Source organism: Neophocaena asiaeorientalis, unplaced genomic scaffold (genome assembly GCF_003031525.2).
Source record: "Neophocaena asiaeorientalis asiaeorientalis breed wild unplaced genomic scaffold, Neophocaena_asiaeorientalis_V1.1 scaffold59, whole genome shotgun sequence".
Lineage (NCBI taxonomy): Eukaryota > Metazoa > Chordata > Mammalia > Artiodactyla > Phocoenidae > Neophocaena > Neophocaena asiaeorientalis.
In genome coordinates, this window is record NW_020174268.1 from 15,140,300 (window position 1) to 15,164,340 (window position 24,041).

At 33.7% G+C, this 24,041-nt stretch overlaps 1 protein-coding gene across 6 annotated transcripts in view; it reads right to left on the bottom strand.

The window, feature by feature from the left end:
* Positions 1-24,041, bottom strand: part of PDS5B (PDS5 cohesin associated factor B) — a 196,625-nt gene that overhangs the window by 107,633 nt on the left and 64,951 nt on the right. For all 6 annotated transcript variants that reach the window (XM_024755479.1, XM_024755477.1, XM_024755480.1 and 3 more), the window contains exons 2-7: positions 16,690-16,816; positions 13,465-13,668; positions 10,408-10,494; positions 10,202-10,299; positions 9,247-9,373; positions 2,658-2,738 (exon numbers count right to left, since the gene is read on the bottom strand). In XM_024755479.1, the coding sequence (XP_024611247.1) occupies positions 2,658-2,738; positions 9,247-9,373; positions 10,202-10,299; positions 10,408-10,494; positions 13,465-13,668; positions 16,690-16,797 (705 nt within the window). In that variant the 5' untranslated portion in view covers positions 16,798-16,816. The remainder of the gene's footprint in view (positions 1-2,657; positions 2,739-9,246; positions 9,374-10,201; positions 10,300-10,407; positions 10,495-13,464; positions 13,669-16,689; positions 16,817-24,041) is intronic.

The following is a 24,041-nucleotide window of genomic DNA, read 5'->3' on the forward strand; positions in this document are numbered from 1 at the left end:
AAAAAGAGAAAGAAAGAGAGAGAGAGAGAGAGAGAGAGAGGGAGAGAAAGAGAGAGAGAGAGGGAGAGACACACACACACACACACACACACACACTTTAGTTTCATGAGTTATCAAGTTACAAAAAAATTTATTTTAAAAAGTAATCTAGGGCTTCCCTGGTGGTGCAGTGGTTGAAAGTCCCCCTGCCGATGCAGGGGACACGGGTTTGTGCCCCGGTCCGGGAAGATCCCACATGCCGCGGAGCGGCTGGGCCCGTGAGCCATGGCCGCTGAGCCTGTGCCTCCGGAGCCTGTGCTCCGCAACGGGAGAGGCCACGACAGTGAGAGGCCCGCATACCGCAAAAAAAAAAAAAAAAGTAATCTGTAACGCCACAGTGACTTCTTAAGTTCTATATATGTAAACAACACTGTATATAAAGTGGAAACTTGAATGTGTCTATATGCATGAGACTGAAAAAAGACACAAGTAAAAAAGAGACAGAAGTGGGGTTATTATTACCTCGACATCCTACCTCTATTTCTGCTTGCTAATTCTCTACTAGGAAGATATATGAATAATGGCTATTACATGTATAAATGCAAAAAGGCTGAGAATGATTTTTACACTGTACTAAAATCCCACAAGGAATTAAGCTCACCAGAAAGCATTTTACATGTAACTGTAGATTTATAAGGGAGAAGAGGAGAAAAAAAAAGCAATTCTTAATGACTTCTTAGCTAACTCTCAAATAAGTCAAGGGACAAGAAAATAGGGGAAACAGAAAGAGATAAGAAAATAATGACCAAGTAATGGGAATAAATAAATATATAACTGAAAGTGCTCAGACTATTCTACTAATCCTGTGCCTCTTGCCCCCAGCCCCAGCTTCTGATAAAGACATAACCAAGTATGGATGGGGCTGTCTATTTCTGTAGGTAAGGCAGGAAATTAACATGAGGTTTAAGTGACAGTGAAATGTTTTTACCTTGATTTACCTGGGAATGCTTAAAGTATTTCCTTCATCCTTCTTTCTTTTAACTTTTATTATAAATACTTTCAGACATACACAGATGTTGAGAGAATAGTATAATGAACCTAATCACCTCATTCTATCTTGATTTTTTTTCTTTTATTACCCAATCAAATATTTATTTTCCCAATCCTAGAAAATATATCAACGTAGTATAGTGTTAATTTCTTATTTTTATGCCAGAAAAAGGCAAGTGTTCCCCTAAAAAACATCTGGCTCAGCAATATCAACTTAAATAAATGACCACCAGGAGGAGCTCACCTAAGTGTATCTAATGGCCACAGAAACAGTCGTTCACAGGCACTTGAAGCAAAGGAAAGGGAAGGGGCACTTAATAACAGAATGCTTAAATCTGGTTCTACAGATTTCAAGTGCCATTATATCATAACAGAAAGAACTCAATCCACTCAATCTAACCAATTTACTGCAGCCAATACCCAAGACTCACAAAACTTGCAGAAATCAATATTTAGAATTCCCTGGCAATCTGACTGGAGCTATTAAGACAGGTTACACAATTTAATTCTCCAGATTCTGAAAGTCCACCCTCCAAAACAATTTCTTTACAAATTAAATACGTTTTTCCAAATCATCATGTGCTCACAACTATTTAAGGTCATAAGCCAGTAACAAAAACTGGAATTTACCATAGTACTGTTCCATAAAGTATGTTAATTTTCAAAGTACATCTTTTCATGATGTATTTTTATATACTAAATTAAATTTTGTATTTCTTCAAGAAAAATTCTCCAATAAACTTCAGGAAAATTAAGTACATAAGTAATTATAAAAGGCTTTCTTTCTCACTTTTTTCAAGAAGACAGATTTACATGTTTAGATGTGGGTAAAACTGGAAAGCAGGTGGAGAGACAGACCAGCTACACAATTCCAGAGGCCAACATCAAGACTGCATTCTAGATTTGTTCCAGTAGGTATCATTCACATGGAAAACAATGTGAATGGTGCCACCTAGAGTTGTGCAACTCAACAGAACTATGGGGGAAAAATTACAACTTATAATAAGCTTCTATCAGTGAATCTATCAGATAAAATACATTTCTTCTGAAAATAAATAGAAGATCGTTAACCATAAATAAGTAGATTTGAGATGATAATGAAAGGGCTCATTTCATAGCAATTCTTCCCCCTTCTCAGAAAAGGTAGATTTATATGGAATCTACCCCAGGGAGAGCAAGATAGGCAACTTTCACCACACCGCTGTTATTCATACTTGCCTTCAACTTTTATGTCTTGATATTAGTTCATATCTTCTTCTTATACAAATCAATTTAATTTCCAAAAAGCTGTAAGCAACTTCTCTGAATAATGATAAGTTCCATAAGATTTATCTAATTACATTTAACTCCATTTCCAAGAATAGAAACAGTATATCTTGCTAACCAAAATAAAAACTGTTTTAGTTCCTAGGCAATTTGAAAGAGAGAAATGAATGAACAAATATGAGAGCTAATTTTCTAGAAAGTATTAACCAATAATAATTTTAAATAAGGAGAAAGAAAATACACTTAATTATTAAAACAATACGAAATGTTAAAGTATGAATCACTTGCCGAAATTCTGCTTCTAGCAGTGTTTAAAATTTTGGCTAATCTTTCTGACAACCAATTGGACAAGTAATACTTACATTGGTAATATATGGTTCAATAGCTTGAGCTGTCCTTTTCAGTAAAGCCTTTGCCAAATCATATGCTTGCTTGTTTAAATTCTGAAGAAAAAAAAATAGTATCTATATTATACACCACTAAATATGAAAAAGGAAATATTACCTGTATTCAAAAAGCTACTGTTAAGTCAATGAATGAGAAAACTGTTTAAGATTCAATTCGAATAAAAGGGTGACGGCAAAGCCACTTTTCTCCTAAGACTAACTGGTCTAGTAGATCTTAAGATCCCTTCCAAGCAAGGATAATTATATTCTCTTCATATCTTATTCACAGCATAAGGTAAACCACATAGAAAAGGTCAACAAATGTTTATTAGACAGAAATGGAGATACTGAGTCACTGTAAAGCTAGTTGTAAAGTCAAATCAGTTCAGCTGAGTACAAATACAGGCTATTTCACTCCAAGACCAAAAGAACCAAACATCATGGGTCCTAGTGCGGGCAGAAATGGGGAATCCTCAGGTGGCGAAAGACAAGAGTTTGGGGCAGCTATGGGAAAGAAGATTTTCCCAAAGCACATCTCAGAGCATAGGGAAGCCCAGGGATATAAGAAACATAACAAGGGAATCCCCTGGCCGTCCAGTGATTAGGACTCAGCGTTCTCACTGCCGGGGCCCCGGGTTTGAGCCCTGGTCAAGGAACTAAGAAACCAGAAGCCATGCAGCACTGCCAAAAAAAACCCAAAGAAACATAGTCAAGTATGAAAAGAAAAAAAGTACAAGAAACAATATCTTAAGAATATATGTTTCTAAGAGATTTTGATGATGGAAAGAATCATGACCAAAGGTCTGAAATGGAATCACTATTCCAGTTCAAACATATTACAGACAGCAGGAAAATTGTATATATCCTGAAACTCACATTCAGCGTATTTTTAGATTTATCTGCATTGATGCTTTGTATTGTATCATTTCATTAATATCTAACTGCTGTTTAGTATTTTCATATATAATATGCTACAGCTTATTTACTCATTCTCCTATTCATAGACATTAAGCTGTCTTGTATTGATACATGCCTCCCTGTGCATATAAGAAATAATTTTCTATAAATACTACCTTTGCCATTTTTCAAATGAGCTGTTTTGTCTTGTTCTTATTCGTAGAGTTTCTCTATACACTAAACATTTGCCAATTACATGCACAACATATCTTAGAGCCTATACCTATGTTTTTACAATGCTTATGGTATCCTAAGACATACAAAAGTTTTCATTTTAATATAACCAAATATATTAATCTTTTCCTATTTGGCTTGTGCACTCTATATTTTTTAAATTCTTTTCTATATTGAGGTTAATTCGTTGTTTTATATTTTCAAATAAAATTTCAAAGATTTGCTTTTCAGATTTACATCTTTATTCTGCCTGTAATTTATTTTTATGCATGGTGTGAAATAAGAATCTTATACTATTTTCCATATGGATATTCAAGTCCATTATTCCCTCCAATGACTTCCCTGTAATACTCACACTCTCAAGTTTCTATACAACCATGTACCATTTGTAAATTTTCCATTACTTCCGTATGTCCCTTTGTCTATTACTGCCTGATTACAGTCAAAGAGACATATGGAAATAATGTCTTAACACCAGGTAAGATAAGTCCCCACTTTCTTATTCTTCAAAAACCAATTTGTCAAACTACACACACATGCACATATACACACGCAATACACATTCACAATTTCTATTTTGATTAGGTTATCTATTAGTATGTAGAGGAATGAAATTATTGTGATACTGAGTTTCCCATCACATAAACAATTATAACAAATCATGCAACATATTTAAGTCGTCTCTTACACTTCTCCAACAACTGTAATAACTTTGAACATTAAGGTCATGCACATTGTTAATAAATTTCTAAGTAGCTCAAGTCTTTGTTAAAGATACAAATAAAAATTTTTTGAAATTATACTAACAGATTTTTATATATTGATCTTGTATCTAGCAACTTTGCAGAATTTTCTTATTTGGTCTAGAAACTAATCTGTACATTGTTTTGTGTTTTCTTCACAGGCAGTCATAACATCTGCAAATAATTTCAGTTTTGTCTCTTCTTTCTAATCCTTTTATCTTTTCTCTTGTTTTACTCCACTAACTTAAGGCTTCTAGTTTAATGCCGATTCGAAATAGCATACTTGACTTTTTTCTGAGTAGAAGTGACATCTTGACAAAGTTCCTAACTTCAAAGAAAATCCTTCAGCATTTCACCATTAAGTGCAGTTATCATACATAACCTTATCAATTTAAGGAAGTTCCTTTCTATTTCAAATATGCTAATAATATTTTTTATCATAAGTTATACTGAATTTTATCAAATGGTTTTCTTATACATCTACTGATTATTTTTTCTCTTTGTTCTGTTAATTTCCACAAATATTTTTTAATGTTAATCCATCTTTGAATTCCTAAAATTTAGCCAATTTGCTCATTACCAATATTACTTTATATCATTCTGGATAGTGTCCACTATTATTTTATATTGGATTTACATGAATGTATTATAAATTAAATTAGCCTATTATCCTCCTTTCTTGAACTTGGTTTTCTCTAGTTTTCCCTATGAAGACTATATTCTGCTCATAATGTGAATTGTGGAGCATGCCTTCCTCTTCTATAATCTGAAAAAGTTTGCTGAATATCAGGATTATATGGCACTTAAATGATTAACAGAAATCTCCTGGTGATGTGTTTAAATTCCTTCATAGTTGGTTTGAGTTCTGCTGCTGTTGCTATTATTACTGTCATCGTTGTTTAGGAGAAAATATTTTTGTTTGTTTTATGGATATAGTTTTTAAAACCAATTAAATTTCTTTTATTGGTTAAAGGTTATTCAAGATTTTCTCTCTTGAGAAAAATTGGCAAGTTTTATTTTCTAGAAATTTGTTTTGTCCAACTCCAAATATGTTAGCATAAAATACTGTTCATGGAATTGTTTTTTGATCTTTTTAATGCCTGCTGTTCCTCATTTCATTCTAAAACTGTATATTAATACCATCTCCCTTTTTCTGATTCAAACTGCCAAGGGTATGCCTATTTAATATACTTTTTGAATTACCAACTTTAGGTTTTTCTGAAATGTCACTATGTTTTCTATTTCATTCATTTCTGTTCTTCATGGTTTACTTTCTTGTACGGACTGTATATTCTAACGATACTTTTATAATTTCTTGAACTGGACACTTTAACTATAAAGTTAGATTAGGGCTTCCCTAGTGGCACAGTGGCTGAGAGTCCGCCTGCCGATGCAGGGGACGCGGGTTCATGCCCCGGTCCGGGAAGATCCCACATGCAGCGGAGCGGCTGGGCCCGTGAGCCATGGCCGCTGAGCCTGTGCATCCGGAGCCTGTGCTCCACAACAGGAGAGGCCACAACAGTGAGAGGCCCGCGTACCACAAAAAAAAAAAAAACAACAACAAAAAACTAAAGTTAGATTAAAACAACATTTAAGTTGAATCCCACAGGTTTTAATATGTATCATTTTAATTATTATTTCTAAAGTTCTTATAACTGCCATCATGATTTACTCTTTTAACAGATTAATTATGCGCGCTAGAGGCTTGTTAGTTTTTTGTTTTAAAATCCTCAAGAACTGTTGGTCTATTTGACTTATAATCAATTGGAAATGTATTAAAATGGCCACCAAATTGTGAGTTTGTTTCTCCTTATAATTCTTCCAATGTATGCTTTATATATTTTGAGACTATGTGAATACAAGTTTAGGCATCTTCCTGAGAACTAAAACTTATCATTGTATAACTCCCTTCTTTACCTGGTAAAGACTATAACATCTAAAATCAATACAAGTTATTTCAGTTTTCCTTCAGTTATTACGTGCCTGGCATGGCAAATCTTTTCTCCATCTTTTTAGTGACAACCTTTTTGTGACAGTATTTTTGTTATCTCTTATTAACAATGACCAGTTGAATTATTTTTAATCTAATCTGACAACCTGAAGTAGTAAATTTGGGCCATTTACATTTATTGTAATTCTTCCTTGCATTGTAATCCTTAAAATTTTAACATGAATACTTCATTTAAAGTTCAAAGTAGGGCTTCCCTGGTGGCACAGTGGTTAAGAATCCACCTGCCAATGCAGGGGACACGGGTTCGAGCCCTGGTCCGGGAAGATCCCACATGCCGCGGAGCAACTAAGCCCATGCGCCACAACTACTGAGCCTGCGCTCTAGAGCCCGTGAGCCACAACTACTGAAGACCGCGCACCTACAGCCCGTGCTCCGCAACGAGAAGCCACCACAGTGAGAAGCCCACGCACTGCAATGAAGAGTAGCCCCCGCTCACCGCAACTAGAGAAAGGCCGCACACAGCAATGAAGACCCAACACAGCCAAAAATAAATTAAGTTAAAAAAAAAATAAAGTTCAAAGTAAATCAATAGCTCTATACTCCTAATCATCAGCAAGATCATATCACTCCTTGACTCTATTAGGCCATTCAATCTTACATGTTATTTTTATCCAGTGGTTTAGGACCATTTTGTTAAAATCCCTTTAATTAATCATTATAATTATTATTGCTACTGTTCTTGTTTTATACGTCAGTTCTTATTTAGAGCATTTCATTGTTCACCAATACTTCTTACATTTCACTTCTTTCAAGTTCAATTTCCATTATTCTGAAGTACTCAAACAGTAGTTCTTTCAGGGAGGATCTATTGACAAGTTGTATATTTAATGTCTTAATTTCACTCATATTGGATAGCAACTGTGTGCCAGCATATACAGTTTTTATCTCAGTACTTTGGAAATATAGGTCCATTATGTTCTGGCATCTATCCTTGCTACTGAGAAGTCAGCAATCAGTTTAATGTTTATTCCTTGTTAAGGGCTATGTCTTTTCCCTCTGGATGCTTTATAGATTATTTCTATTTTGTCATTCTACAAATTCTCCAGGATATGCCTACACTGGGATTTATTTTTATTTATTCTGTTCATGACACTTTTGTTACCTAACTCATAAATTTACGCTTTTCGTCAGTTCTAGAAAATTTTAAGCAAATATCTACTTGAATATCATCTCTTCTCCATTCTTACTCAGGGTTCTGCATCACTTTTAAATATACTGGACCTTTTCATTCTATCGTTTATGTTTTCCTTAACTTTACCTCACTGTATCTGTACAACTTCCTCAGCTCTATCTCCTAGTTCTCTAAATATCTTTTATAATCCAAAAAATATTTTGATGTCTATGAACATTTTTCATTTCTACTTTTCCTAACCATACCTTCTTCTCCTTTCAGATGTCTAGCTATCATACTTTTTAACTCTTATGCTTCTAGAGATTAAAACATAAAATTGTTATCTTTAATCCTTTTAAAGGTATTTAATATTTTTATCCAATAAATATATTATCTGAATTTTTACTTAGTGTCTGATTTTCAGTATTGACGGACTTCTTAAAAGTTTGGAAATTTTGGATTATGAGGTCATTTTTAATGAAGCATTATATTTGTGAATGCTGTGTAGCTATAAATTTAAGTTATATCTTTCCAGAAAGGTCTTAATTTTGCAGAGACCTTTAAACTGGTGAATCACAGAACCGTATTTCCAACTGCTTACTCGAGTGTTAGTCATTTTCGAAGAACGAAACATACAAAAACACACACAACACACACACAACTTGATTAATATCACCCAGGCAAAAAATACTTGTGTCATCAACATATCCTTTTCTCCAAGTTAGTAAAGACTTCCCCTTTTTTTGTGTGTTTTTTTGCAGTACGCAGGCCTCTCATTGTTGTGGCCTCTCCCCGTTGCGAAGCACAGGCTCCAGACACGCAGGCTCAGCGGCCATGGCTCACGGGCCTAGCCGCTCCGCGGCATGTGGGATTTTCCCGGACCGGGGCACGAACCCGTGTCCCCTGCATCAGCAGGCAGACTCTCAACCACTGCGTCACCAGGGAAGCCCAAGACTTCCCTTTTAATTTCACCCCTCCCTGCCATCTACACTATCACTGTCTTTTACCTAAGGCCTTATTTGGTTGTGTATCTCCCAACATATAAAGTTATATAACAGCATCAAAGTAGCTATTAATGTGTTCCTTGAAACATAATCCTATACAAAACTGAGTTATTACAGATACTTTATCACATGTACTAACTCTGTTATTTCTTCATTTAATTAGTGACTAATAAGTGTATCATGTTTTATTAAACACAAGTGATGTACATTAATATTAATCAATAAAAGTCTCCAGGGCTTCCCTGGTGGCGCAGTGGTTGAGAGTCCGCCTGCCAATGCAGGGGACACGGGTTCGTGCTCCGGTCCAGGAGGATCCCACGTGCCGCCGAGCGGCTGGGCCCGTGAGCCATGGCCGCTGAGCTTGCACATCCGGAGCCTGTGCTCCGCAACGGGAGAGGCCACAACAGTGAGAGGCCTGCGTACCGGAAAAAAACATAGTAATAATAAGATAAAACAAAAGTCTCCAAAACTATAAAGCAGGATAAATTGCATTTTAAACGTAAGCAAATTCTGGACCCTAATATTAACAAGCTTTCGATACATTTCAAAATATATTGCTACTTACCTTATGCGCAGGTACCAGATTTACCAAAACGGTATCCAAAAGCTCCTGAGATACTGTATCACCTTCACAAATAATAGAACTCATGAGATCCACCATATGCATATGAACTTTCTGATTGTGGCCATTGCTGAAATTCAAAATTGATATTTCATTTAAAGTATATCTGAAATTTATAAGATTTAATCATAACATAGAACACTACACTTTATTTCAAACTGATACTCAGGTATTAATTAAATCAAATTCTACATATTCATTTAAAGCTTCCCTCTCTTCCAAATCTTACAATAGCATCCAAAATATTTTTTAAATTACATTTCCAGGATTACTTTTTCCTAATTTTTACCAGTCTCACAATCAAAAGTAATTAAATCAAATGCAACTTTAGTTTTGCCTTAAATTCAGAAAATCAAACTACTTTGTGGAAGTTAATTCTAGTAGATAAATTTAAGGAATACACAAAGAACTCAACTATTCACGTGAATTAAGGAGTCAGTAATATGTGATTTAAATAAAAGAAAATAACATAAGCCAAAAAATATTTTATATATTTTATAAATATTTTATTTATAATAAAATATTTTATATATAATTATTTATTTATTTATATTTTATATATAAAATATTTTATATATTATATAAGGATTAAATATTATAAGGCTTATATATTATATAAGGTTTATATATTATATAAGGCTTTAAATATTTTATATATATAATATATATTATATAAGGCTATAGATCACCTTATGCCACTCTTATATTATTCTCTACAGTACAGAATTAAGCTGTATTCACTGTTCAAACATCTATAAAAATTATGTTAATGAGCTCTTAAGTTATAACTCTTAGCCTTCCAATATTCATCATAGTTAACAGTTTATGCAGATTCACCTGTAAGTTAAAAATTCTTTACATTTAAAAAAAGATTATATTCTTTGTAAAGTAAACTTACTTTATAACTGAAAATAATGTTCTGTATAATTGGGTAAAAATTTCATTGCTGTCTTCCAACTCAAAGCATATGTTATATGATTTGACCCAAGCAATGTTCTAAAAATAAGATATAAAAAAGGAAAAGGGTAAAATTTTAATTACTAAAAATATACAAGCACAAAACCCAGTTTAAAATGTCATCTCAAGATAGAATATATTGCTTACCTCAAGTAAATAAAAATACCTATTGAATTGTGGACTCTTTGTATCCTCTAGCCCCTTCAACTGCCTTGTTATAAACATAAATATATCCTTTAAAAAAAAAAAGACGAAGTTTTGTTTAGATTATGAAAATATCCACTAAATTCCTAAAGATAATTCAGCACTCATGTGTATCTATCATGATAAATTGTAAAGAACCAGTTTAAAAAAATTCTACTTGGCTGGAATTTTTAAAATGTGCATCACCATGGAAACACCAAATATCTTACTGCCCTTTAAAGGAAAACGGTAAATCATTTACTATGATCTTAAAGTAGAGAAAGAAAAACACCTTACTGTAGGTTAAAAAAAAAAGACCTGAAAATGGAGTGAACTAAAATTTATTAAAACAAACAGGTTGCAATGACTGAGAGCTGAACTGATCAGGTTTGCTGGAATAGCACTATATATGGTAATTATATAGCAAGAACATGGTTTAGGAAACTTGAAATTCCAAAATAAAATCACCAAGTGAGAAGACAATAGATTGCAGAAGCTTAGAAATTTTAAAAAGACCCACAGAAGTTAACTCGTCAAGCTTCCTACCTTGTCATTATAACTACTTGCTCTTCCCTACCATTTATCAATCTATCCCCATCTCTTGCTTTCGGTTTTTTACTGCACACCCCTTTATACCTGGGTAAAGATAAGTTCAATATCACTTTGAGTCAAATTTTTATGATGATCGTTTTTGAAAAATTTGGAAAAGGTTAAAATTAAAGCTAATTCTACAAAGGAAGCATGCTAATCAATCAAAAAGAAAAAGATGTTTCCCTCATAAGTAAAACGATAAACAAGCGTTTCTTAAAAGGGAAGAAATAGAATATGCAGATTACTGAGTAGCTTTTCAAGAAAAATACTATCACAAGTACATCCTTCAAAAATGGTTACTTTAAAAAAAGGTACAGTTACTTTGTTAGTAGTACTGTATAAAATATGTCCTCCATGAACGAACCCTTTCTGGTTCGACTAAGAGAGAACAACTGCTGTACTGAATCTACCTGGAGATGGAAAGACAATATTCATTGATCATCTCTCTAACAAGCACTGACCTAAACATGAAGCTGGGTATATAAAAAGAGTTTTCTGATGACAATAACAAACTGACAGTGGAAAGGTAAGGATCAAAGTGTCACAATTTTCTATTATTACTACTGTAGACAAAGAAAAATACAAACTTGATACTAACCAAAACAGAGTGAAAACTATTCTATAAGTATTCAGAAACACCCTCAAATAATTAATACTACCCCAATAAAAGAAAAAAGTGGCACTTAAAATAAGAACCAAAAAAATTGACCAGAGGGGGAAAGTGGGTGGGGGGAGGAGGGGTGGTGGGATGAATTGGAAGACTGAGATTGACATATATACACTGATATGTATAAAATGGGTAACTAATGAGAATCTGCTGTATGCAAATAAATTAATTTAATTTAATTTTTTTAAAAAACTGACCAGAAAAAATAAAATACTTAAAAATTTTAACTAGATTCTAAAAACTCTAATTTAATCATACCTCTTCAATATTCTTCTCAAAAACTGTCCTATTATTAATAGAAAAGATTTGTAGCTATTCTTTTGGGAGGACTTTCATTACCCCAAAGGCTTGAGACAGATCACTGATAACGCAAACTGAGAAATCCACAAGAGAAGTAGAAGAAATCATGTAGCAGCACTCTTAAGTTAGACTTCCCTCTTCATGCGAATGCCAACAAAACATCTAGTGAGGAAGAGCCACAGCCCACAGTCAACCAAATACAATTACTCCTTAAACCAATTAAGTACCTCAAATTAAAGGTCCACAATTAGAAATCAGGATATACACCTGGGTACACAACTCCACAGGCCAGCTCATATTACCTACTTTAAGTCTCTAACCATTCTCAAATCTTACAATTCAATTTTACTTTTAGATGACAAATATTGTCCCCTACCTCCCCCATCCTAAGATATATGAAACAAGCATGTCCACAGCAGTTTGGGCATTCCTTACTGGAGTCTTGGCTGACTTGATCAAATGAGCAGGTTCCTCGCTCCAGTTTTTAAGAAGCAACTCCCTGAGTTCAAGAACCGAGTCTGGGTTGTTTTTCACCAAGGTAAACCCAGTTCCTGACATATAATAACTAACATCAATATTTGTTAAATGAAATAAACCTAAATTGTCTTTTTGTTCCATACTGGGTAATCTTCCTAGGGACTCATTTCCTAACCAACAGTTTCCACAATTATCTTTTATTATTGTTGGCTTTTCTAATTTTCTTATAACTTGCCTCATTCAATAGATTTTTGCACAGCTCTACTTATTTTCATGCTTTCTACCCACTGGATTAATCATGCTCTTCTCCTTCTTTTCTCATCTTTTAAAAATTATTTCATTCACATGCCTTTACTTACAACTACCATAACCAAGTACTAAGTGTGCTTTCTACCTTTCATTAAAATTTTGTTCATCGTATTTTCTTCAAAACAATTCACATCACACCTTACATTAAGTGAATTAGGATTCATATATTATAAATTCAGACTTACACTAGATACTGTGTTTTAAATAATGAACATGGTCTTCAATATGAATTTTTAAAAAGGAAAAGCAAGTGTCCCCAACTGATACTGAAATACCACTAATGATGACATAATATAAAAAGTATAGGGAATTCCCTAGCGGGCCAGTGGTTAAGACTCGGCACTTTCACTACTGTGGCCCAGGTTCAGTCCCTGATCAGGGAATTCAGATGCCATAAGCTGTGTGGCATGGCCAAAAAAAAAAAAAAAAAAAAAAAAAAAACACTTAGAAAACACTTTACTAATCAACTTCTTATTTTGAATATCAGAAATTGTTTTACAAAATTAAATACTAATGGGGGGTAGGAAATTCTACAGAAAACAGAAGTACAATAGTTTAACAAAAGACTGCTGCAGCTAATGTCAAACAATCTAAAGAAATAATCTAAATACTTTAATTCCCATTTTAGAAAGATAAAGTATCAGTCAATCTTGGCAGTTCTTTTAATCAGTACTTGCCTTTAATTTATCAGGGGATGTGTAAGGAGCTTCAGGAGCATAAATCCTAAAAATATCAGCAAGGCAGCAGGCTACCAGTAATCGAACATCTTTATCAGGATGCTTGAGGAAAAAATCTGAAGCAAGATGTAAAGCTAGGTTTAAATAGAGCTCCTTTTCTTCTTCAGAGTCCTGGTCCATATCCATGAAAGTTTTCACAACCATCTATATAAAAACAAAATAATCAAATAATGAAATCCTCCATGTAAAAATATATTCATTTGAAATAAAAGCCATATTAATTACAAAGGTTAACTTCCAATAAATACACTTTCATGTTTCCCCTAAAAGTATCTATCTGAGAGAACAAGACCTTTCTGAACTATAGGGCAAATACAACTTTTCTTTAAAAGACTAAATAAAATACTTTTCATTTACCCATCACACCTGCTAACCAGATTTTAAAAGTTTAAAAGTAGCTTAACATAGTACTTCTAGTCTCACTTTTACAACACTGAGCTAAAAAAGAATATATAAACAGATTCAAGAAAGGATGACAAAGATGAATCCCTAAACATTAAAAAGCTACCATGAAGTAACTACTGTAGCATCCAATTAAATATTTCTTGTACCACAGTTAAAGACAATATGAGGTGGACAATTCATTAGTAGGACTCAATGGCATGTATGGAGTGAGCAGAAGAAAACAAACATTTACATAAAAGAAGTGGGATGGAAACAACAATGGTGAAAAATCATATAGTTTGAATTCTGTGAAGAGCTTTCTCTAATTTTAGTATCAGCAGTCACAAGGAAGGCTCAGTCTGTACTATTCCTACTTCACATAAGACTTGACAAAATTGCTGAACTCGTCAGGGACATTTAAACACAACTCTAATGCAAAGATGACAACCTGGCATCCACTAGGTGGCGCTACAAATACTAATCAACAAGTAGGGCTGGACTTGGTCTTTGAGACATAACTGCATGGATTTCCACTCTGCTGTAGAGTTAGACTTCTGAGTAATGAATTGTCCAAAGTATTACTGAATTCTCAGAGCAGCTGTGGGTAACAGTGTTCCTCACAGAGCAGACCCTCAGTTCTACTACACCAGAGGCCAGAACCATCAGTAGACTAATCTTTCCAGTCTGACACTACAATTAGTTTAAGGGTACAATGTCCAGGGCTACTCTCCTAACTTTTTGATTTTATTACTTTTAAGATATATGCTTTGATGGCTTTGATGTATTATGAAAAAAGACAAAAAAAAAAGCTATATGCAAGGAACTCTTTCTTTCCCTGGAATTGCTTCACAAGAGTGAGAGATTCAGTATATTTTGAATAAAATGTTATAAGAAATTCTAGAAATTACATAAACAATGACACTTTACATATTAGCAAGTTTTTATAACTTATAAAACTTATACCTGTACTTGTACATATCAAAAATTACCATTATCCCACATTAAATCCTTCCTATATTTCTCCAAGACGGTTGCTATAAACAGTGGGCAGTGTAAATCAGGAAAAAAGAAAGAGAAGAAAAGTAACCAGATTATTGCTGAGCAGAAATGTCTACAAAATAATGAAAGCTTACTACAAGCACTAAATGTGAGCACTGTGGAAATCATTCCACCAAAACTATCAATAAAGTTTATTCAAAGGCTAGATAATGGGAATTCCTCAATACTGTGACCAACTCAAATGGTGTTATAAAACTCACGAATAACTCATATATGAGTCCTCTAAATTAAAAAAGATGTCTGAGAAAATAACATCCATAAAAGACACTAAATGCTAAATGCTTGTAAGTATATCTCTGTGTTTAATGTTCATTTCTTAGCAAACAATAAGGATGATATCATTGCTGAAATATAAACAAATCTGAGGAAATAAATGTATTCTTTCTCTAAAAACTTAATAGGTCAAGAAAATCTAAATACATAGAAATGAAAAATTTCATATCTAGAGTTTGTAGCTTAACCATTTTTTTTTTTTTTTTTTTTTTTTGCAGTATACGGGCCTCTCACTGTTGTGGCCTCTCCCATTGCAGAGCACAGGCTCCGGACGCGCAGGCTCAGCGGCCATGGCTCACAGGCCCAGCAGCTCTGCGGCAGGTGGAACCTTCCTGGACCGGGGCACGAACCCGTGTCCCCCGCATCGGCAGGCGGACTCTCAACCACTGCGCCAACAGGGAAGCCCTGTAGCTTAACCATTTTTAATAAAATATACACAGTTCCCAACTAGATATAATATCCACATATTGGTAAATTTAATCTGCTCAAAGATGTCTTTTGCTTTGAATAACAAACACCTTATATCTGACATTCTAATACTTTATGCACAGGATATAATACTAAGACTTTATGTGAAACTTACAATAGTATTAGGGTCTTTTTCCTCTAATAAATAAACCATGCAACAATAAGGTAGTACTTCAAGGCTCCTGGGCCTTCAATGATTAATTAAGGTAAGTCTTTTACACTTGAAATACTGGTAAATATTGATAATAATATAACAAGCAACATGTCTAGGTAGATACAACATTGAACGGGAAAAAATGCTCAAAAATAAAGACCATCTGAACTAATCAGCTTAACAATCTTCTTGGCCACTCTGCTCTTTTAACCATTTTAATCATGGAGACTATCACTGCCTTGAAGACAAAGATGAAATATTATTCAAACAAATGTGAAGAGAGTCTAACCACACAGTAACTGCCTCACGAATGGGAAGTTCACCATCAGTCTTGACTCACTGCTGTACATCAGAAGCAGAGAGCTAAAAGTAAAGCTCTTTAACCTACTTTCAAAATACAAGAAAGTAAAATACAGCCTTAGTATTCAGTAGAATTAAAATCTCTTTTCTCAAATTAAAGTGGTTGCTTTTATAAGATAAATGAGATATAGGAGAAGGAGACAACTTTCTAAAGATAATAATGAGTATAAGTGTATTGTGGGTTTGTTCTTTATACCCAAGTATAAACAGCCCTAGAAAATGTAAGCTTCACCTTTCTAATTGCACTCCCATTAACAATAGCTAAGGAAACCCTACAGTTCTTTATCTACTCCACTCTCTTAACTCCTAATTACAGCTAATTAGTTTTGGCCATGAGACATTTTCTGCTTTGATTTGCTTGAAGTTGCCCTAACAAGATACAGCCCTATGTGATTTCCACAGGTGTCCTCCCCCAGCTCTGCTTATCCTAAACGGATGTCCAAAGGACATAACCCAATTTTACTCACCTTTAACCGTCTCACCATTTCCTCTTTAGATATTTTATCTGAGATTTCCTTGACACCAGGAGGATAGGTAATTTTTCCATCATTGGTCCTTGTCTTTGAATGAGCCATGATGGAAATATCTTTACCCCTAAAATGAGAAAACTATTAGATGCAAACCAAAAGATAAGTATCAACAACATTCATAATAAACATGAAAAGGAATCTCTCCCTACAAAAAATTATAACTACTTCCTAATTTATAGTAATTCACTTATCTAATTAATGAAAATCATTTTACTGAATATTTCCCCAATTTTTAAAATTTTATTTTTACTTTCATTTCCATTAGTGGCAAGCTAGGTTATTTGCACTGACCCTCCAACAAAAAAACTTTAAGTGATTTTATTTATTTATTTACTTACTTATTTACATATATATAAAATACACACAGCATTTTTTTTAATAGCACCACAAATTACTTGGGCCAAAATCTAAGGGAATTCAGGAACCCAGAGAACTAAATGGAACTTTATATCCACTTACACCCTGAAGGCACCTGCCAACCCTGTCAAATCCAGAGTTCAGTTTTGGTGATCTTATGGAAAAAGAAGGACAGAGTCCTGTCAAGGAAGAACATCAGAGACCCTCCTGACATTAATGTAGAATACTACCCCAACCCAAAAAAGGTAATACCTGCAAAGGAAAGAATTAAACCAAGTCAACATGTGCCCATGCTGCCATTACCACCCACAGGGACAGCAGAGAAGGCTGCCTTGGTATTAAGCAGAGCAAATAGCAGATACAAGAGAGGAACAGCTAATTAGTTTTGGCCATAAGCCTACACATTTGCTGAGGTTCACGCTGCCTATGTAGTCCAGAGAACCTCAATACAAGAACTCAGTGACCCTCAACTGGTAACACCCCCATAATATAAGTACATTCAAGCCCTCCTAGAGGAGGGCACCTTCATGCTACACTTCAAATAATCCCCATATGATGTTTCTAGGACAATAAGCATTATCAAGTCAAAAATAACCAAGCATCTAAGCAAGCAAGGCACAATGAGCAAGAACCAGCAGAAATACCAGACCCCCCAAAACTTCAAATATTACAATCATCAAATGGATTATAAAACTACTATACAACTGTATAGTAGCCCTTGAACAACATCGGTTTGAAATGCATGGGTCCACTTATACACAGAACTTTTTCAATAAATACTACACTACACAGTCTATGGTTGGTTGAATCCATGGATGTTTATAACAGTGAATACAAAGGGTTAAGTATAAAGTTACACATGGATTTTGAACTGCGGTTGGGGGGGGATCAGCACTCCTAACCTCCATTAGTTCAAGGGTCAAATGCATTTATAATTTTAAAGAAATAAAAGATAAGTTTAAAAATCTACAAGGAATAAAAAAATTATACAGTAAATTAAAAGATATGAACAAAAAAGACCTACTAAAAATGAAAAAATACAAAAATTGAAAGTAAAAACTTAATGGATGAGTTTATTAGCAGATTAAGAAAAGCTATGAGACTTAATGAGCTACAAAAGATGTCCGAAGAAATTATCCAAAAATACAGAACAGAGAAACATAAAACTGCAATACACAAAAGAAAAAGTAAAATAGCTTAACTTATGATCCATGGGAGTACCAGAAGAAGAGAAATAAGGCAGAGGCCTCTCTATGAGGTGAATATCATAAATACCAATTCACAAATTCAAGAAGCCAAACAGAATTAAGTTCAAAATAATAATTCCAAAAAAACAAACAAAACCTTATAGAAGACATATTACCTTCAAAGGAACAGTATTTAAACTAATAGTGACTTCTCACTAGCAACAATATAAACCAGAAGACAGCAAAATGTCACCCACAATGTGGTTAAAGAATATAATTGCAAAGCTGAAGTTTATATCCAAGGAATATAAGTTTTAGGAATACAGTGAAATAAGGACAAATGAGCCAGACAAAACTTGAAATGTATAAGTTACTATATATAGTACTTAGAACAATATTTAACATATATCAGTATATTACAATATGGTATATATGGTGTACATAATATTCACATTAAAAGATCAAGATTTTTAAACTTCAATATAGAGAGATTACAAAAAAATTTTTAAATAATGATATGAGATACTGAAAGTAAAAGGATGCAAAAACTAAACAAAATAAAGCACTTAAGCTAAACATAAATTAACAAGCATAAATAAGTAGGCCCCAAGATACACTCCTTGGTATTTTACTCAACGGAAACACATACCTGTGGCCACTACAAGACATAAAAATGTTCATAGCAATACCATTCATATTAGTCAAAACAGAAAACAAAAATACCTATCAACAGTGGAATGAAGATACATTGTAGTATAGTCATACAATGAAATACAACACAGTTATGAGAGTGAATAAGCTACTGCTTCACACAATATGGATTAACATTACAAAGAAAGTTAGGTGAAAGAAGCCAGATATAAAACACTATACATAAAATATGACTACATTTCCAGAATTCAAAAATAAGGTAACCTAGCCGATGATGTTACAAGTTAGAATAGTGAATTCCTTTGGTGGGAGATGTAACTTGAAAGAGGAGTAAGAGAATATTTCTTGGGTACAGGTAATGTTCTACTTATATATCTGGATGCTGGTCACACTATTGTTTTCACTTTGTATAAAGTCACAGGGCAAGCCATTTATAATTTTTATACTTTTCTGAATTATGCTATACCTCAACAACAAAAAAAGAAAATCTCCAAACATTTAAAAAATGTAAAGTGCTTTCTAAGAATCAGTGAATCAGGGGTAAAGAAAAAAAAATAAGCGTAAGATCAACAAAGTAAAAAATCACAGGCCAATCTTACAATTTTTGACATAAAAACATTTAAAAATTTAGACAAACTGGAGAAAATCTATACCTTACCAAAATTTACTCAAGAAGAAAAAATGCCACCAAGAAAGAAAATCAGTAATCAATAAACCTTTCCACAAGGACAAATACCCAAGGCTACATGACTTTACTAATGAGTTCTACCAAATAACTGAGGAAGAAGTAATTCCAATGTCATATAAATATTTCCAAGGACTAGAAAACAAGGGAGTCCTTCCCAACTAATTTTATGTAACTAACTAGCATAACCATGATACTAAAACCCAACGAAAAAAATAAGCGAAAGGAAAAAATATCACAGACCAATCTTTTCTGTGTTTACAGATACAGTATTTTTAAATAAAATATTGAGAAACCAAATGTAGCTACATATAAAAGACTGGGTTTAATCCAAGGAATGCAAGGTTGAATTCATCATATTTACAGATTAAAAAAAGAAAAACCAAGTGATAAGGTCAAAAATGAAGAGACAATGATAAAAATTCAACATCAATTCTTGACTACAGAACAAAATAGAAGAAAAAGCTCAACAAACTAAAATTTATATGAAAGTTTCCTTTATCTGAGAAAGGTAGGGTGCTATAAACACCCTACAGCATAAATCACATTTATTGATGACCTTTTGAAAGTGATCTACTTGTTTTCAGGACCTGTAAAAACATACCTGCTATCATGACTTCTATTTCACACTGTAATAGAGATGCTAGTCAACACAGGAAGAAAAAGGTATCCAGTATATAAAGATACAAAGTAAGGAACAAAACAGTCATTACCTGCAGATTACGTGATTATGTATACAGAAACTCCAAAGATTTATAGATAAAACATCAGAATTAATAAAATTGAGTTTAACAAGGTTGTAGAGTAGAAAAATCAATATGCAAACATCAATGACCTATAGCTAACAAAATACTTCACGGCTAAAGACTGAATAATTCTTCTCAAAATCAGAAACAAGACAAAGATGTCTGCTGTCACCACTCTTATTCAACATAATACTGGAAGCCCTAGCCAGCACAATATGGCAAGGAAAAGAAAATAAAGGCATACAGATTGGAAAGGGAGAACTAAAATCATCCTTACTTCCACATGACACGACTGTCTATACAGACGATTCCTGGGGAATCTTAAAAAAACAAAAACTAGTTCATCAAGATTACAGGATATATTGGACTTCCTTGGTGGCACAGTGGTTAAGAATCCACCTGTCAATGCAGAGGACACGGGTTCAAGCCCTGGTCTGGGAAGATGCTGCAGAGTAACTAAGCCCGTGCGCCACAACTACTGAGCCTGCACTCTAGAGCCTGAAAGCCACAACTACTGAAGCCCACGCACCTAGAGCCTGTGCTCTGCAACAAGAGAAGCCACCGCGATGAGAAGCCCACTCATCGCAACGAAGAGTAGCCCCCAATCTCTGCAACTAGAGAAAGCCCACGCACAGCAACGAAGACCCAACACAGTCAAAAATAAATAAAATTTTTTAAAAAAGATTACAGGATAGAAAGATCAACATAAAAAAATCAATTTTATTTCTATATACTCCCAAGAAACAGAAACCAAAGTTAAAAGCACAATACTACTTTCAATCACTACCCTCTCATTAATAGAACGTTTTAGTGCAAACCTAACAAAACATATACAGAAGAAGAAAAAAAAACATATACAGGACTGGTATGCTGAAAATTACAAATCACTGATGGAAAAAAACCACAGAAGATCTAAATGAATGGAGAGATATACTATGTTCATGGACCAAAAGACTCAAGATTCTTTCTCAAACTGATCTATGGATTTACGGATTCTAACAACATCCCCGCAAGATTTTTCATAGAGACAAGCTTATTCTAAAGTTTACCTAGAAAGACAAAGGAACCAGAAGAGGTGAGCTAATTTTAGAATGAAGTGAGAGGAACTCATTCCACTAAACTTTAAAATTTCCTATATAGCCAGAGTAAACAAGACAATGTGAATTTGGCAGAAGAACAGACACACAGATCAATGGAACAGAACAGACAACCCAGAAAGAGATCCACACAAGCACGTCCAACTGATTTTTTTTTTTTTTTACAAAGATACAAAAACAACTGAATGGAGCAATAACAAACTTTTCCACATATAATGCTGGAGCAACTGAATGTAAAGACTAAAATAACAAAATAAAAAAACGAACAAAATAACGAACCCGCGTCCCCTGCATCAGCAGGCGGACTCTCAACCACTGCACCACCAGGGAAGCCCCCTCATACTTTTTACAAAAATTTTAAATAGATCATGAAGTTAAATATAAACTGTAAAGCAAACAAAAAACTTTTAGCAAAAAACAGAGAAGAAAATCTTCAGTACTGAAGCCAGGCAAAGAGTTCTTAGAAATGACACCAAAAGCAAAATCCATAAAATTAAAAATTGATATATTGGACTTCAAAAATTAAAATCTTTTACTCTGTGAAAAACTGTTGAGAATGAAAAGATAAGCTACAGAATGGGAAAAAATATTGAAAATACATATATGACAAAGGACTTATATCTAGAACTCTCAAAAGGATACTATAAAAAACCAAACAACCCAATTACAGGATGGGCAAAAGACATGAACAGACATCTGAACAGGATATACAGATAGCAAATAAGCACATGAAAAGATATTCAACATCATTAATCATTAGGGAAATGCGAATTAAAACCACAATGAAATATCACTATATACTATTAGAATGGCTAAAATAAAAACTAGTGATAATATCAAACATAGGCAAGAAAGCAAACAAAAAGAATCTATCACACATTGCTGGTAGAAATGTAAAATAGTACAGCCATACTTAAAAACAGTCTGGTAGTTTTTCATAAAACTAAACATGTATTTACCATACAAACCAGAAAATGCACTCTTGGGCATTTATACCAGAGAAACGAAAGCTTCTATTCAAACAAATCTGTACAAGAATGTTTATAGCAGCTTTGCTCATATACCTTAAAACTAGAAGTAATCAAAATGCCCATCAATGGATGAATGGTTAAACAAACTCTGATAGATCTGCATAATGAAATCCTACTTGGCAATTTAAAAAAAACCTGTTTTACTGATAAATGCAATAACTTATTACTGAAAGAGCCAATCGCAAAAGGTTATATACTGTTACGCTCCCATTTATTTAACATCCTCAAAAACGACAAAACTATGGACATTGAGGACAGATTAGTGGTTGCCAGGGAGCATGGATGAGCATGACAAGTAGCACAAGGGAATTCCTTTACAGTTCTGTATGTTGACTGTAGTGGTGGTGAAATGAATCTATACATGGGATCAAACTACACAGAAGTACACATACACATACAGGGAGAGAGAAATAGCGAGAGCGAGAGCAAGAGCGAAAGCAAGAGCAAGAGCGAGCAAGCATGCAAAAAAGTGAGAAAACTAAGGTCTGTAATCTAATCAACAACACCATGCTAATGTTAATTTCCTAATTTGATATTGTGCTACAAGTTACATAAGATGTCACCACTGGCAGAAGATGGATGAAGGGTTCACAAGACTCTAGGTAGTATTTTTGCAACTTTATGTCCATAATTATTTCAAAATAAAAAGGTTTTAAATGCAAAACAATTATATTTATATAATAGCAACCAAAAACTTTAAAAATACAATTCACATTGAAATGCATAAACTACCCAGGAATTAATCTAACGAAAGATGTGTTTTACAGAGAAAAATCATAAAGCTTTATTGGTAGAAGTTAAAGAAAATTTAAATAAATAAAGAGATATCTTGTTCACAGAAGTCTCAAATATTATAAAGATAGCAAATCTTCCCACACTGATTATGGAGTCACTACAGTCCCAATCAAGCCCAGGTTTTGATATTTAAAGAAAGATGACAAGTTTAATTTTTTAAACTCTTAAATTTACATGACATGTAAATTCAAAAGGCCAAGAATATCAAGATATTGAACACTTAAGAAAAACACAGTGAATGGACTTTTCTACCAGATATCAAATCCCTTTAGAAAGCTAAAATAATTTAGATGGTGTGGTATTGGAGCAGAAAAAGATCAATGAGAAATATTAGCCCAGAAATAGACCCACACGACGTGAAATGTAATATATGAATACAGTGGCATGGCACATCAGTGAGAAAAGGAGAAAACAAAATTAGAAGTTCTAAATATTGCTTAATATTTTAACAATATTAAGTCTTCCAATCCATAAACACTGGATGTCTTTCTATTTATCTGTCTTCTTTTATTTCTTTCCCCAATGCACTGTAGTTTCCAGTATGTAAGTCTTATACCTCGTTAATTTCTAAGTAATTTGTTCTTTTTGATGCTATTATGAAGGGATTGCTTTGTAAAATTTTTTTTCATATAATTCATTGTTAGTACATAGAAATATAACTGATTTGTTCATTTTGTATTCTGCAACTTTACTGAATTTGTTTATTAGTTCTAAGAGTTGTAATAGGGTCTTTAGAATTT